The sequence below is a fragment of the Schistocerca serialis genome, chromosome 4, assembly GCF_023864345.2.
Source record: "Schistocerca serialis cubense isolate TAMUIC-IGC-003099 chromosome 4, iqSchSeri2.2, whole genome shotgun sequence".
In the NCBI taxonomy this organism is placed as follows: Eukaryota; Metazoa; Arthropoda; class Insecta; order Orthoptera; family Acrididae; genus Schistocerca; species Schistocerca serialis.
In genome coordinates, this window is record NC_064641.1 from 578,699,111 (window position 1) to 578,717,515 (window position 18,405).

Here is an 18,405-nt window from a genome sequence, read left to right on the forward strand (position 1 = left end):
TAGGTGATGATCAGTTTGGCTTTATGAAAGCTAAAGGCACCAGAGAGGCAATTCTGTCATTGAGGTTGTTAATGGAAGCAAGACACGTTCACACGATATCTCGACCTGGAAAAGCATTAGACAATGCAAAATAGGGCAAAATGATCAAAATTCTGAGGAAAATACGGGTAAGTTACAGGGAGAGACGGGTGATACACAATAAGCATAAGAGCCAGGAGGGAATAATAAGAGTGGACGACCAAGAACGAAGTGTTGGGTTTAAAAAGGGTGTAAGAAATGGCACTAGTTTTTCGCTCCTACTGCTCAATCTGTACACCGAAGAAACAATAATAGAAATAAAAGAAAGGTTCAGGAGTGGAATTAAAACTCAAGGTGAAAGAATATCAGTGCTACATTTCGCTAATGACATTGCCGTCCTGAGTGAAAATGTAGAAAGAATTACATAATCTGCTGAATGGAATGAACATTCTAGTGAGTACAGAATATGGGTTGAGATTAAATCGATGGAAGACGAAAGTAATGAGAAGTAGTCGACATGAGAACAGCGAGAAACTTAACTTCAGAATTGATGGTCACGAAGTACATGAAGTTAAGGAATTCTGCTACCTAGGCAGCAAAATAACCAATGACGGTCGGAGCAAGCAGGACATCAAAAGCAGACTAGCACTGTCAGAAAGGGTATTCCTGGCCAAGAGAAGTCTACTAGTATCTAACATACACCTTAATTTGAGGAAGAAATTTCTGAGAACGTACATTTGGAGGTCAGCATCGTATGGTAGTGAAACATGGACTGTGGGAATATCGGAACCGAAGAGAATCGAAGCATTTGAGATGTGGTTCTACAGACGAATGTTGAAAATTAGGTGGAATGTTACGGTAAGGAATCAGGAGGTTCTGCGCAGAATCGGAGAGGAATGGAATATGCGAAAAACACTGACAAGGAGAAGGGACAGGATGATAGGACATTCGTTAAGACATGAGGGAATGACTTTCCATGACATCAGAGGGAGCTGAAGAGCGCAAAACCTGTTGAGGAAGGCAGATACTGGAATACATTCAGCAAATTGAGGACGTATGTTGCAAGCTCTACTCTTGCCTTCAAAATGTCGGGACAGGAGAGGATTTCGTGGCGGGCCGCATCAAACCAATCAGAAGACTGACGGCTCAAAGAAAAAACAAAGAAAAAAGAAAACGGTGACGTGTAAAGAGAATTCATATATCTGATCTACTGACGATGGGGTAATAACAGTATTTGTCTTCATTATACGCGTAGTTAACGAAGTTGGTTCCTGTAGGCAACCCTGTCGATGTACACACGTATTACTCATGTGCATAATATCAGCTGATGAGGGGGAAGCAGAATACTTGTGGAATTTGAGTGAACTTACGTGATAGGGAAGGACAATAAGGAAAACAAAGGGAGACAGAATTATTACAGGGCACTAATTGCGGGGAAAGAACGAGAGTCACTTAATGATTTCGAGCAGGTTGCAACCGGTTGAGGAAAACAGCCCTCACCCAGTCCAACAAAAAAATACACCAACGTGAGATAAAGTGAGCGATACGAAGATAACAGTTACAGTAGAACAGGGAGGAAAAATTATCTAGAAGTCACATACCGGAAGGAAAATCCCGTGCCAAAATAGATACTGATCACAGATTCATAATTATGAAGAAGGGAACAGAATTACAAATTATGGAAAAAGAGTATTTTTTGAAGCGGTAAAAAGGGAAATTTAAGGCCATTTGACACTACTGGAAATTCTATGAGTTTATAATATTGTTGCGGATACTTCAGTGGTATAACTACAATTTAGAGTTCTTAAAGAAATTTAGTTAAACGGAGACTACTACTCAGGATGACTGGATTATACTTCTAAAAACGAAAAATAATTTGTAAATTACAATTTTTTAAACAGAAATAATGGTTTAAATTTCAATTCTCACTCACACTAGTAAAAAAGTGTCACGTTCTCTCTGTGAACATAACTGTCCCATTTTATATGTACAATGCAACATGCACAATGCACGAGCACGGATGGCAGCTCAGTTTTAAGTGAGCATGATGCATGTCAGCTGGCCGTTTGATGTACTGATTTCGTAACCAGATTCTGGGTCCGTTTTCATTTTTCCTCCCTTACAGTTTTACATTTTAACGATTTTTTTATATTTAACTGTAACTTTTCACTTTGTCTGTTCTGGATTGTTAGTTACGATGATGGGTCATAATAATGGAACCAAGTAAACGGTTAAAGTCTGCCAAGTGTGATCAACGCCACTGTGAATAAATACTTTTTTCTGATTAGAATACTAGCGTCACTTTGGCATTGATAAATATCATTCTACCGACAGAGAAAGTTGAAAATTGTTGATTGGTATGAAGTTGTGTACCAGTGTCGGAATTTCAGTTTCAGTTCTGTCTTTGTGATAACTTGGTCACTGAAAGGATATCTTTTCTAGGCTATTTTGGATGCTCCGATACAAGAATATAAAGTATGCCACTATCGAGTTTGTCCCTGAACATCCCTTATTTTTGACACTCATGACATTGCAGGTGGAAAACTTAATTTTATCTAATCACAGTCGTTTAATGTATCTAGTTGCTATCGTTTCAGCTCATGTGCCTGCCCAGGGCGGCCGGGTGGGCAGATGTACAGGTGGACATGGGTTGGCAAATGTTTTACAAATGGATGGACATGCAGCTAGGCTGTATTATACCCGATTTTATTCCACAGAGCGAGCACACTAGGTCATCGGTGGCCAAACGGCTCGATGATGTACAGAATGCGCGTAATAGGGCATTATGAGGGTAGCCTACACTAGCTACACCTGCCCACCCGGGCAATGAAACCCTTGCCCCACGGATAGCGTTGTAAAAGCCTAATCTAGATGGACAAGTGACAAACCACACTCTACAAGGATACTGTCCGACTGGTAAAGATCATGTTGTGGAAACTCGAGAAACAAATCTCTCTCCATTCTCTATTTTCACAACCGTGACAGCAACATGTTCTGACCCCATACCCAGATATTGGTTTGGCAATGGGGCGACACTCATTACATATGCGGAAAGAAACATGAATAGAGTACTGAACAAGTTTCATTCCTTTGTCGCAGCTAAATCAGGAAGTATGCCTTTGCAACGAGTGGATATACATGCAGGTAGGCCACAGTGGCAGTTCCACAGCTGGACGCTGTTAATGTTGGCAGAAACTTCAGTACGCCGAAAAATCGGCTGTGCGGCGTTCTACCGTTGGTGGCGTACCATATTGCTACAAGTGTAGCACAGCCTGACATTTCCACAGCCGAATACGTAATAGGAACCCGCCTGCTGTGACAAAAGACGCAGCCAGATGAAGTATAAATACTCCTGTGTCAGAGGGCAGAATTATTCGGAATCTTGTGTTCTGCCGATGCAGTTTCCCCGTCTGTCATCTGTCAAATCTACAGTTAGAGTGCCCGTCACGAAATTAGATACGCCAAAGTCACACCCGCTGCCTGCAGTTCACAGGGGTAAGAGCTGGGATTCGCCCGCCTCATAGATTCGTTGCCATAATGTTGGCAGTAAAGTACATCAGCGTCATGGTTCCCATCCGATATTGTGTGTTCACGTGTGGTTTCAGTGTTCCATGGAATAGCGCATTGACGTGTTTTGTTAGGGAACGAAATACAGAAGCAAGGGCCTACGTAGAGGGTGCGAAGACATGCGAAAACAATCTAAAATTGTCGTATTGGATGTACTGAAGGTTAATTATTTGACAAAGTGCTGTTATAGTCAACACATGGCCTCACCAAGCAGCTGCGTCTACTAGTCGGAGCCGCTGGTCTCGTTCCCGGGCTTCAAACGGGATTCGATGGTTAGAGGCAACTCAGCGGTCGCCTATGCCGCACACAGCAGCTCTTCACTGATCGTTCATAGTTCAGCTCGGAAGTTTGTAAGCTTTCTGCCAACCGCTACGGCTAGAGGTTGTGCACACAAGCCCAGCCGCCTCTGGCCTTACGACTAGAGGTAACCCTGTACAGGGTGAAAAGTATTTAAACCGACAAACTCTGCGAGGTTGTAGGGGACATCAAAACAAATATTTTTCCCTAATGTCATTTTTCCCTATGAGCAGTATTTAAACCGGTAGAGGAAGATTTCTCTGGCGGCAAATTAATTAAACCAACAAACACTTGTCCTTTTTATTATGACCAAGAGACAACACATTAACACAACCCAACTTCAATTACAGTAGATTTTCAAAAATGCCTCCATTGACACGTAAACAAAGGTTACACTCTCAAATGGTTCAAATGGCTCTGGGCACTATGCGACTTAACTTCTGAGGTCATCAGTCACCTAGAACTTAGAACTAATTAAACCTAACGAACCTAAGGACATCACACTCATCCATGCCCGAGGCAGGATTCGAACCTGCGACCGTAGCGGTCGCTCGGCTCCAGACTGTAGCGCTTAGAACCGTACGGCCACTCCGGCCGGCAGTTACACTCTCAGATCATGTTCTGTCTGACACGGGCAAAAACCCCAGGAGTATTCTGAATTTTTCCTGCTGCTGCTACTATCCGGGCAACCAGATCCTCTTCTGATGCAAGAGGAGTTCCGTAAACAAGGTTGCACATCTCTCCCCACACAAATAAGTCCAGAGGGGACATATCTGGGGATCGAGCAGGCCATGGTACAGGACCACCTCTGCCAATCCACGTTTCTGGGAACAGTCGATCCAGGAATTGACGCACACGACGACTGAAATATGCCGGCGCTACCTCATGTTGGAACCACATGCATTGTCTTGTAGGGGGCGGGGCGTCTTCCAGCAATTCTGGCAATGCTCTGGCGAGAAAATTGTAACAGTGTCTGCCATTTAATGGCCTAGGTAGCAGATACGGCCCAATTAAACAGTCCCCAACAACACTGACCCACACACTAACGAAGAGCCGCACTTGATGAGTGTTAGTAACTGTAGCATGTGGGTTATCCTCACTCCAAACATCCGAATTGTGCATGTTGAAGACTCCATCACTCCCGAACGTTGCTTCATCGGGAAACAACACAGAGAATGGAAATGTAGGATGCATTTCACACTGTTCCAGGTACAATGGCGAAAACTGTGCTCAGAGTGGATAATCAACTGGTTCCAGGTTGTGGACACTCTGTACGTGAAATGGACGTCACAATTGCTCTCGAAGGACTGTTCTTACATTCGTCTGATTCGTCCTCATGTTACGTGTGGCCCGCATCTCGTGGTCGTGCGGTAGCGTTCTCGCTTACCACGCCCGGGTTCCCGGGTTCGATTCCCGGCGGGGTCAGGGATTTTCTCTGCCTCGTGATGGCTGGGTGTTGTGTGCTGCCATTAGGTTAGTTAGGTTTAAGTAGTTCTAAGTTCTAGGGGACTGATGACCATAGATGTTAAGTCCCATAGTGCTCAGAGCCATTTGAACCATTTTGAACTCATGTTACGTGCAATTGCACGAGTGCTGATTCAAGGATCCCCCTCCACATGCTAAAAGACAGCTTCATCAAATTGCAGCATTCTTACCGTGCGGCGTCGTCCCTGTCCAGGTAATCTGCTAAATGACCCGGTCTCACGCAGACGTTGGTACACAGCAGAAGAGGTCATATGATGCGGGATACGGCGATTAGGATATAGTTGTCGATAAACCCGTTGTGCAGCTCGTCTGTTGTGGTGCGCTACATAGTACGCACCAACCATATCAGTGTACTCACTGCAGGTGTATCGCTCCACTAGTAAACAGAAACAATGCACTACTACACGGTGGACAGCAGTTGCCTACAACTGAAGAGCGTAATACGCCCTCTAACAACTGAAAATCGTAATACGTCCTCTAACAACTGAAGAGCGTAATATGGTCTCCACCGGTTTAAATAATCGTCGTAGGAAAAAATGACATTAGGGATAAACATTTATTTTGATGTCCCGTACAACCTCCCAGAGTTTGTCGATTTAAATACTTCTCACCCTGTATTTGTCCGGCAAGGGCGCCGCGGCCGCCAATTGCTGATGCACTGCCTTTGCAGTCCATCTTATGGACGTCACATACTGCATGTGGGACACAGCTCGCGCCACGGCAGCAAAGCTGTGTGCATGTATAGTGTCACAGGTCAATAAATAAGTAAAATTGCTCTTGCATTGTTAGCTCCGCAACCACCGCTGTAATACAGAATACGGACGGCGTCTATCGCTGAAACAATAGGTTTTAGTTTATATCTTTTTTTTTCCACGACACATTAACCTGATTGTTAAATCTGCTCAGAATATCCGGGTTCTGAAATAACCGATTATTGGTATTTTGCCCCATTATCTCCTGTAATAAACGTACAAATCGAATAAAGGAAAGTCGTAAGTGATTGAATACTAGAAAAAAAAATCACCAGCAGTCTCGTACTGGTTTTCATCTTTTGAAACTCTGCTCAAGAGTTATTTTATAATCAGGGATTATATCAGAGTTTGGGCACGGCGAATAGTCAGTGATAGGAGGTGAAAACTGAGGTTGAAGAAGTCTGTTTTTTGTGCTAATTTGTCCGTTTCCAAGAGCTACAAGCAGATATAGGCATATTATGTGGACACTGCCAGCACATTAGCTGCCTTCTATTTATATTGTGCATTATGAATGAATACTTGTCAACTTCTTAAATTATTGCTGTTGCAACAATCTTCCTTCTCTTATTGCTGTTGCCACAATCTTCTTTTATTATTTCACAGAAAAGGCAGCCAAATCTTTAGTCCTTTTAAGTAAATAATGCGTTGGAATTCATCGTTACGTCACACATTTCCACTTTAGGGCTGGTTTCATTCTGCAATACAGCGGATGTCCGACGACGACAACGAGAAACTACCGTACAGATCAGGTGAGAGCAAGTCTTACACATTGCTCGTACACACGTACTTTATGCTAGGGCACACGGCAACAGGGACGTTATTGTCTCAGTAATGATGTACCAAACCTTTTACCATGTGACTGTTGATCGTTTCTGCCTGTAGTGTTACTAAAATAGTACTGATCGTTTTCCCCATTTCCTGTTATGACGCAATGTTTCAAAATAGCACAAATTTTACATTATTAGTAAAAAATAAAAAACAGTTATTATAACAAAGAACAAATAAATACCGAAAAATACCGGGTATTCGGAATTAAAATATCGGTACAGGTTTTAATCAGTCAGGTTTTCTGATCCTTGCTGGAGAACCCACACCACATACAGCACTGAAACGATAAGTGGCCACCCTGAAACACTGTGAATAGTCCACGTGAACGAAATCAGCAACCTTACAAAATTTCTAATTTGCTTAATAGAACAATTCCGATGCACTCCAGTACTTATGTTACTTACTTACCCCATCCGATGGCCACGTAGGCACTAAGCTCAATGTTCTTCACTGTGAAGGTCTCCACCACGAGGATGTATAGGTAGAGGCCTGCAAATTATACAACGTGCATAATGTGAGAGATACCCAAACTAGAATTAGGTGGCAAAATTTGCAAAGCGACATTGTTCAATGAAACTTATGTCTGCATCCAAAATGTCTAAGTGTCATAAGTTAATATACCAATATGTTATTACAAAAGAACAGAATAATATACATATACAATCTACATTGTCATTAGAGAATAAAGGTGTTTTCACATAATCTGTTGTGATGCCATACTACAACTCTCTCATGATACCAGCACAGGGTGAGACGTGCCAGTTGTCTATATGTCTGAATTATTTAACAAGTTGTTTCAGGACTACGTGATGGCATTATCAAGTTCTTAAAACTAATATTCCATTAGGAACAGTAAAAAATAATAAGTAAGCACCAAACATGCGTTGTCAGGTATTGTCTTGTATGTCTGATATTGTATGTTTGCTGCGTTGGTATTTTTTTCAGTGTCTCGTGGAGTATTAATTTTAAGAACTTGGGATCAATTTGTACCGAAATTTGTGTTAAGTAAATAAAACGTTTTTGCATCTTTTGCGTCGTTCTCTGTACCGAATTCGTTTCAAATATGTTAAACGTCATTTTTCATATTGTTAGAGTAATGGAATTACTCTGTGAACTGAGATAGTTACCGTTTGCGGAATACTCGGTTGGTCATTGGTGTAACATAGATGTATAAGAATTTGAAATCCACTGTGTTAATGTTCAACAGTATTATTTATTTTATGTTTCGTTAAGAACATACTGTCCTCAGACAATTTCAGAGTAAACAGATTACCTACACAACAGTGAGAGAATATAGTTGTACAAAGACAGATTAACTAAAAATGTGTGACCAGCGTACACCGTTGTATCTTCATGAGAATCAAGCACATTGACATACACAAAGAAGCTATGACCAAATCAACCTTATATTACGTTAGAGTAAAAGATTAAAAGTATAAGAATCTGTAATCCGAAACAGCACCCACGTGTATACTGAAAGAGATACTATGCTACATGGAGAAAATAACTGGTGACGAGAGGAAGAAGCTGACTATAAGATAATATGCTTGTTCTAAATAGTATACATGTTCCCTACTCTCCAAATTACACAGCGGAATTGTATCGAATTCCTTCTGGATTGACAGGGTCGTAGCATCAACCAGAGCCCCGTTTTACACTGGCGAACACATCAAGTTGGTTTTCGTAAGATCTATGAATAACCAACATTGATTATTATATATAGGGGATTTTCGGTTTCTTTGAATATTATAAGGCATGAGCATAAAACTTGTTCCCCAATTATACATCTGTTTGACTCCACCATAACAGATCTATAATTGTGGGCACTTGTCTGACAGTTCTTGGAAACGGGACTGACGCTTTTTTCAGTGGCTTCACATCTTTCGGTGCTCCAATCACTGCTCCTATTACGAAAGGAAGCTGATACAAGTAATATCTGTGCATTTTCATCGGGCGTATATACCTTTCGGTATTGAGTGATTTCATGATTTTCTATTCAGCCATCTCTGATTTCAGTATCTGACAGTTCGGCTTGCTGCAAAGACTGATTAAGAACTCTACGATTTCCTGCACAGAAACAATTTCGTAAAACCAAAATCGGAATTTTGGCCATCATTCTCCCATTCTGAGGTACTGTGCCGGTATTTTCAGTGAGAGACTATGTAGATGATTTCCATGTGATTAGTGACGTTTGTGTGATCCTTAACCGCAGTGGTCGCAATATAACAATTTTCAGTTCACTGATCGGTCCTCATATTGCTCTCCTTAGGCTCATTTTGTATATCAGTGTACTTCCGTTTATCACCAACGCCTTTACATAGCTTAAATTTTGGATGAACCGCTGTTTTCTTGTGTACCAACTTTCTGACGTGGCTAATGAACAGCGATGGGTGTTTCCCATTGTACAAAATTTTTTCGTCAAATTGGAAATTCATGGTAAGGCCTTATAGGACCAAACTGCAGAAGTCATCGATCCCTAAGCCTACACACTACTTAACCTAACTTATAGTTTAAGTTAGGTTAAGTAGTGTGTACGCTTAGGGATCGATGATCTACACTATGGACAACACACACACACCCATGCCCCAGGGAGGACTCGAACCTCCGACGGGGGAGACGCACGGTCCGTGCAAGGCGCCTGAGACCGCGGGGCTACCCCGCGCGGCCTTTTTTTTTTTTTCCTTTTCGTTTTTGATTTGGCACATACGGGCCCTGTATTTTATATTTATCCATTGGTGATGCTCAGGTACTTTACAGTTAGTTTCCTGTCTCTTTCCTTTCGTAACATTCACCTGACTACTGATGATTTGAGAGCCTTATGCTCACTGTTTTCTTTCTCTGCGTTAACTAATTCGAAAATCTCAGGTCTATTAGTTTCTAGGGAGTCTAAAACGTTCTCCTCTCGAGTCGGCTCCCTGAAACTGTAAGTCTTTTTCAGAGAAAATGTTCAGCCCAATTTCATTCAAATCCGTGATGACCCTTCCGTTCTACTGTGGTCCATGTGGCAGGTGGTCTATAAAAGCATCCGATTACTATATTTGACTCACCTTTGATGCTTACCTTCACTAGTATTATTTCACATTCAGAATGTATAACAACTTCACTATATGTTATCGACCACTTAACGGAAAAAAATAAGCAGCGACCACTAGCATGTAATGTATCCTTTCCGTATTTACTCCAGTCTGACTTTACGATTTCACAGTTATTCACTTCGGATTTCTATTACAGTGTTTCTTATAATCTTTAAAAACGAAGACTAATTCTGGTCCCTTACGACTGACGCTCCTACACCTTATCAATAGCACATTAACATTTTGTTTTTCTACGGAAGATCGATGATTGGGGCAGGCTTGCATTTGTCTCTGAACATAAATAAATGTAACACATGGCGTGTAGGTATTCGAAGATATCCACTACTATTCCATTACAGGCTTTATTGCGAAGTCAACTTAGTTTTCAGCCCAAAATCATCTAAATTTGTCTAAATATTTAAACCTGAGGGTAGTTTAGTTAGGTACTTACGTAGGAATTTGCTCTGTGGATTAATATTTACTGATTACCATACCACTCGTAGATGATAACAACTGGATTTAAAAATGAAAAAGAAAGCATTTAAATGAAAGTTTTTATTGATGGAAAAATAATTCAATTGAAGAATTTACTTTTACCAGTAATCATTCTTTATTTACATTTGCTTACAATTTATTGTTTTGACGTTTTTCTGAATTTTGGGGAAGATGGTCCAAGGAGGAAACGTCGTCTTCCAATTCTTCGTCTTCTTCTGGCACAGGATCTATACTGATTTTCTCCTCGACGTCAGTCTCATCATCGATTTAGGTCGAATCGAGAAAGATGACCTCTTCTGTTTGAGACGTAAAGCATGTAAGCGCCCTTGGAGTCGCTAAATGCAGCCATTCACTTCATAGACATTTTCCTGCCTGAACAAGCTGCTAGTCATACCTTCCAGCACGTGCAGCATATTGTGGTGAGCAGTTCCAGGACCGCTGTGGTTTATTGGTTGCAATAGAGGACAGATCGTTTTTGGTGGTCTTCCATCCGCATTTCAGTGGATCCAGCTTATGGTTTCTCCAGATCTGAACCCTCAAGTTGACCCTGAAGGAGTGCTGACGAGCGGCAGCTTCGGTGGGAGGCAAAGATTCCAAGCTGATGTTATTACTTTTCTATAGAGCTATCTGGATCAGTTGCAGAAGAATTTCATTCAAATGCTCCGAGCCACCACCCGTGTGCAAGCACACAATAAACTTCACTACCGCATCAGCGACCTTAACCGGATTGCTGCTGGAATCCACGAATTCCGAGGTGGCTTGTTGGAGGTTTGCATTCTTTTGAAATATGTTTACAAATTTGACTTTTTCCCTGCCGGAAAAATATAGAGGTGGGATCACAGCCACCGAAGACAAAACAGTTGTTCTTTGGTTTGTTCAGAGAGCTTGGAATTGTTGCGGTGTAGATGAATGTGACTTGTTTCCAGGCTTCATAAGGAAGATACTGGCTACGGGCTAATCCAGCTCAGTACTATCACCTGCGTGATCTGTCAGCAGGACCAACAAATCAGTATCTTCCCCGTCAATGAAGAAGCTGACTCCCTGCCTCGAGTTTAATGGTCTGTACTCTCAATGGCCTGCTTGACTTGGTAGTATTAAGCGAATAATTTTTTTCTGCCAGCATCGAGATAACACGTTTCTTATTACGTTCGATTAGTAAGAAACGATCTTTTGACATAATATGTAGCAGTGTCTCATTCAATAAAACAGAAGCTGATGACACAGCCTGGGCTCTTTGGGAGTGTTCACAGATTTTATCCTTTACTCAGCACCCTTCCAAGGGATCCATCAAGCACTATCGTGTAACTGAACACAAAGTGTTTTTTGAGGTAATAATTTCGTATGACCCAGTAGCTTGGTGTAGGTTTTTCTACTCGACCGCACTTTGGCGACTTGTGTGTCCCTAATCTACCCCAGTTATCCAACCGCGTAAGGGGGATCCATAGTTTAACGAGGTATCCAAATCATGCATTGTTTTTGGGGACTCCTTACATAGTCGAGAGGTACTGGCTAGGTTAAGACGAAAACCGAAAAACCCATCGTTCGATCGATATTCAATCCCGCGACATCACGGTTTCCAGGTACATGGACTTTACCGTCAGATCACCAGGATCGAATTTTTGATGTCGTTCACGTACTTTTCATGGATGGAGGAAAACACATCGTCAGTTCCCACACAACTCGGTGTAAGAGGAACCCACCATTAAGGACGAAGTATGTGTTGCTTCTTATTTTAACACTGGCTGGATTGAGTAGTTAGAGAGGTCTGATTTTCTTGTCTCGCACCTTACTCTGTTGCATCAGAAAGAGTTAATGGTTATGGGGCTAACGCAAAGGCGAAGTGTGACTCGAATTGTTGTGGTGAGAAGGGATTCGACGAAAAATTGTTTCTGAACTAACAGGATCTGGTTCACCATTCACCTCTGCTCTACGCATCACGGCTCGTAGGGGCAGTGCACGTGTCCAAAATCTTTCCCGTGAATATTTTTCATACTTTTTCCCATTTTTTAGATACTACTTCTATGATTAATCCAAACACAAGTTATTAACAGAAAAATTATAAATTAACTACTTGAATAATGAAATTAACAAATAGAGCTAACTACACAGATAGGTACGTACCGAACAACATTGCTCATAAATGTGAATGTGGATTATTTTGGATTCAAAAGTAATCTGACTTCACATAAAAGTCTTACCAGAAATTAAGGCTACGAATACTTTCACGTATTTATTTGTATCTTTGGAAAGGAGTCACTGAATTACGAGATCTATTTACACAGAATTTGATACTCTTCAACCTTACTTCACGACATTTTTCATTTAGCGTAGCCATGTTTGTGTTAGAGGCGCTGGAACGTGAGCATGACTCCCTTTTCCGCCAAGTTGGTAAATATTACTCATCTTTGTTATGACTAAACGTCTGACCCAATTTTAAGTTCGAAGCAGTTAATTTTACTCGTAAGTTAATGGTCACTCATTTCGGTGTCTTGGAAATTGTCTGTAGGATGTACCGTTGTCGAGTAATAATTGAAAAACCGAAAAACTTCCTAAAATTCAGTGGTTTTTCGACCTTCAAATGTTTAGCATCAGCCAGAAACTGTTGTAGACTCATTTAATTGTTATTTAGGATATCTAACGTCGTTTAAAATTACTTCCGGATTGTGCATCTTTATTGGGCAGCGCGGCCTTATTTCGGGCTAATTTTTCTGGACTATTTACAGGCAGAAAATAATTACCGCTCACAATGCGGGCCGATCGCTTCTCGTAGAACCCCGAAGTCTTTTATCTGTCACGGACTGCCGCTGGCATAGCATTCCAGGAAGGTGACTTTTCGACTTTTCGGCAGAAGTCAAGATTCCTTTGAAGCGTGTTTTGGCCTGATGGTTCTGCTTGTAAAAACGGAGGCTCTCCACGAGTGTAGGTGTTTCGCCACGCTACGTTAACATAGCTTCACATAAACTGCAGAGAAAACTACGCGCAAAACAGTCGTCAGGGAAGAGAAGGATTTAATATGGTCGCGTACAGATTAGTCGTGGCAACCACTTATGTTATTAATTACAAGGCGTTGACTATTTTGTTAATTGACTGGAATAAAGTGCAGATAGTGATTATTTTACATCAGTTACTAACAGCAAGTGACACGAGGCAGTCTGGCAATGGAGTGACGCGATCATGAGCAGGATCTCTGTCTCTGGTAACAAAATTTTAATTCTAATAAACTATGCTACATACAGCTCTAATCTGTGCTCTAAATGGTACCTTAACTTATAAGGTTTTTTATGGTCACTCTTCCACATGTCTTTCCGGTTTTTCAACAAAATGTAGCTTAATTCATAAAGTTCTTGTGGATACATTGCTAAATGTGTAACGAAAGTACCAGTTTTTTTTTCTATCTCGCTTGTTACAAGCAGCGTAATTTACAAGTGCTGACGTCACAATGTCTTCCAGGCAGAAGAAAGCTCAATGTTGTGGTTTCATGAAATATAGTCGCCTATTATAATTCAGCGAATGTTCCGATGTGCGTATGGTCAAAATCCGCCAGATGTGAGAAACATCAAAAGACAGTACAAAAAGTTTCAAATTACCGGCAATTTTGGTAACAAGGCAAGACGTGGTAATCCTGAAGTGAGGTACGACACCGTTGACATGGTGCGTACGCTATTTCAAGGGAGTCTGCGGAGGTTAGCGGGTCGTGCTTCCAGAGAAAGAGGCGTACCTCAGAGCATTGTGATGAATATTTCCACATCTGGCTGCATTTCCACGCGTACAAAATGCAGCTCCTAGAAGTTTTGCAGCCAGATGCTAGGAACATGTTGGAGCCAGGTGTAGACAGTGACTACCTTAATACAGTTCGTTTTTCCGATGAAGTAACTTCATATCTCCGAGAAATACATGATAACCGGATGTGAAGGGAGCGGATAACATGTTTGCTCAATTAAGACGGAAAGTTTGTCACGCTAATAACATACATGTACATGTCCCACATCTCTCGGATATCCATCGTATCTGTACTGATATGTGTAATTATTGATGACAACTGCAATTGCGAAGTTTCTAGTTCCATTAATACTACACGCTTTCCTTTCGCTTTAGACTGGTGATTAATGCTTCTCTGGTGTTTCTGTTTTCAGAACTGATTCGCAACACACTCGTTCAACATCCATTCGCAACCGTCATTCATCTGTCATCAGCACGCTGTGAATCTGATGCCCCGTCAAAGATTATCAGACGTGACACAAAATTGAAAACGTGCCTGGTTTTGCGAAATGCAGCAGGATAACAGTTTCACAGCATATTAGATGCTGAAATTTAATTTCCTCTGTGCGTCAGCTGGCATGTATTGTCTTTATTCCAGGTTTTTGCTTAGTTTATTGTTCCTGTCGTCACTTTTGCAAAGTCAATGGGCAGATATTTCCGAATTGTTAACGTTTCCTTCGCTGTCACTTCTTCGGACGACGTTACTTATTTCATATTACTGGTGAGAGACTGTTACGACTGTCAGGATGGATTTGTTCTAAGATCACATTTCGTGCAAATTTTTCACGAATGTTCTTATAATCTGAGAATGTAGTTGCATACGATATTACTTTCCTCCCACTCATTACCGCGTGAGCAGATAATATTACAAAATTACAGCGTTAACAAACATGGAGATAACTGAGATTGTAGTACTATGCGTTCAGATTCTGATACACCCAAAATTAGGAGTAGCCGTCGTTCATGTTGAGGGGCGTACCAATGTTACCTACTGTAGCGAATGAGAAACTGGACATACTTCTCAGTGAAGAAGGGTATGCGATCACCATTTTAGAACGGCTTATGATTACTGTTTGGTATGTACATAAACATCTGAGGGACGCCACGAATGTTACATACTGTTCCAGAATAAGATGCTCGGCTAATCATATTGAGGTTGAAGCTCATTTATCTGTGTTTGCTTTAACAATAACATATGTTTCTGGGTGGGGACCGTCTTTAGCAAAACACAATTTTGTTTTTGTCCCAGACGTGATTACAGCTGGTAAACAGTGACAGTCACAGAACTTGTCAATGAAGAAGATGACGAAAAAGCAAACGTTGCAGGTGTCAAACTGTAATGAAAAACAGACGCTGTAAAAACGTAATACAGCAAGAATACCACACCATGTGGTAAGAAGCCATAATAATAAAAAAGACGCTGATCATGCTGCAACTGCAGTGAAAAATGTCTGGGCAAAAAACAAAATTGTGTTTTACTGAAGGCGGACCCCAACCAAAAACATATTTTAAGATGCTCGGAATTCGTCACTTACAATTTGTCCACTCTGTTCCTATCTTATTTCAGCGATCCTCATAATATCCAGTGTGTTTCGTCTACATCTACATCTACACAGATACTCCACAAGCCACCGGATGGTGCTTGGTACGCTGTACCACTTCTTGTCATGTAAGCTGGCGGCAGTAGAATCGTTCGGCAGACAGCTTCAGACACCTGTTCTTTGAATTTTCTCAACAGTTTTTCTCGAAAAGAACGTCGCCTTTCTTCCAGGGATTCCTATTTGAGTTCCCCATGCATGTCCGTAACACCTGACATGTTCGAACCAACCGGTAACGATTCTAGCAGCGCACCTTTGAACTGCTTTCATGTCTTCCTTCAATCAGATCTGGTACGGATCCCGAACTTACGAACAGTACTCAAAAATAGGTCGCACCAGCCTCCTATATGCGGCCTCCTTTACAGTTGAACCACTCTTTCCTAAAATTCTCCCAATAAACCGTAACTGACCATTTGCTTTCCTTAGCACAATTCTCACGTGCTCGATAAACCTCATATCGTTTTGCAATGATACCCCCAGATATTTAAACGACCTAACTGTGTCAACCAGGATACTAGTAATACTTTATCCGAATATTATAGGTTTGATCTTCCTACTCATCCGCATTAAATACATTTTTTCCACATTTATAGCCAACTGCCATTCGTCACACCAACTGTAAATTTAGTCTAAGACGTATCTTCCTACAGTTACTCAACTTCCACACCTTACCGTACACCATGGCATCATCAGCAAAAAAACCGCAGGTTGCTGCCCATTCTGTCTGCCAAACCATTTATGTATATACAGACAACAGCGGTCCTCTCACACTTCCCTGGCCGTGCGGAGTGTTCACGCGGTCTAGGACGCCATGTCACTGATGGCCCAGCCTCTCTCGGAGGAGGTTCGAGTCCTCCCTCGGGCAAGGGTGTGTGTGTGTTGTTCTTAGCATAAGTTAGTTTAAGTAGTGTGTAAGTCGAGGGACCGATGACCTCAGCAGTTTGGTCCCTTAGGAATTCATACACATTTGAACATTTGAACACTACCCTGGGCCCTCCTCTGATGAACACTCGCCGCTGAGGACAACATAATGGGTTTCATTATTTAACAAGTCTTCTAGCCACTCACATTTCTGTAAACTTATTCCATGTGCTCGTGCCTTCGTTAACTGACTGCAATGGAGCACCTGTCAATTGCTATCCGGAAATCCATAAATATGGAATTTTCCTGTTGCCCTTCATCCATTAATCCCAGTATATCATTTGAGAAAAGATCAAGCTGAGTTTCACACGAGCAATGCTTTCTAAAACCATGCTGATTCATGGACATAAGCTGCTAAGTCTAAAGAAAGTTTATTATATTCGAACTGAGAATAAGTTCAAAGATTCTGTAGCAAACAGAAGTTGGGGATATTGATCAATAATTTTGTTGGTCCGTTGCTTTACCCTTCTTATACGCTGGAGTCACCTGCAATATTTTGCAGTCGCTAGGGACTTTGTGCAGGGTGAAAGATTCACGGTGAATGCAAGTTAGATAAGGGCCCAGTGCCGTAGAGTACTCTTTGTAAAATCGAACTGGGATTCCATCCGCACTGGTGATTTATTTGCTTTAAAGTCCTCCAGTTTTTTCTCTACGCCAGATATGCTTATTAATATGCTGTCCGATAGTCAAATAACGGTATGTTTGTACGAATTTCCTGTGTGGACGATTTATTGAACGTGAAATGTAAAACTTCGGCTTTCGTTATGCTATCTTCAGCTGCCACACCAGACTGGTCAACAAGGGACTGAATGGAAACCCTAGAACCGCTCACCGATTTTACGTAAGACCAGAATATTTTTCGGGTTATGTGCCAGGTCTTTTGCTAAGGTGTGACGGTGGTAGTTGTATGCTTCGCGCATAGACCTTTCCACAGACGCACGAATCTCTACTAACCTTCGTTTGTCATCATTTGGGCGTTCCCTCTTGAACCGAGAGGGCAACAGCCACTGGTTCCTCAGTATCCACCGAATTTCGGTACTTAACCATGGTGAGTCTTTTCCATAACACGTAACTCTCCAGACCACGATTTACTGTCTTTTAAACTTAGACCGTAATTCCTCTACACCCATTTTACTGGACATAATTCCTCTAATCCCATTTTACTGGAACTAAGTTGGGCAAATTCACTGTCTAACCGAGATGCTAATAAATGATTATCTGCTCAGCCTAGCAAACATAATCTCCTAGTCTTCGTGACTGATTTATTAACTTTCTTATAGTTGCTATAATGGCATTGTCGATAACGTCTGGCCTGTTCGTAGCTACAAGGTCTAAGATATTTTCGTTGTGTGTGGGTTGACAGCCTAGCTGCTCAACACAATCTTCAGAAAACGAGTTCAAAAGTATTTCACATGACTATCTGTGTGTACCCCCGCAATGAATCCAGAGACATCGCAGTCTATATTCGGCGGGTTAAATCGTCTGCATCTGGCATTGAATGACTCACTTTATTTACGAGCAATTGACCATAGACTTTCTATGAATGGCTCTAGAACTGTCGCATCAGAGTCGGTTGGCCGGTAAAAACATCCAACAATTAACTTGGTTTCA

At 41.5% G+C, this 18,405-nt stretch overlaps 1 protein-coding gene across 1 annotated transcript in view; it reads right to left on the reverse strand.

Annotated features, from left to right (window-relative positions):
- Positions 1-18,405, reverse strand: part of LOC126474614 (diuretic hormone receptor-like) — a gene marked incomplete at its 5' end in the record, with an annotated part of 214,567 nt that overhangs the window by 113,705 nt on the left and 82,457 nt on the right. Inside the window, one exon of the mRNA XM_050102090.1 lies at positions 7,356-7,436. Within this exon, the coding sequence (XP_049958047.1) occupies positions 7,356-7,436 (81 nt within the window). The remainder of the gene's footprint in view (positions 1-7,355; positions 7,437-18,405) is intronic.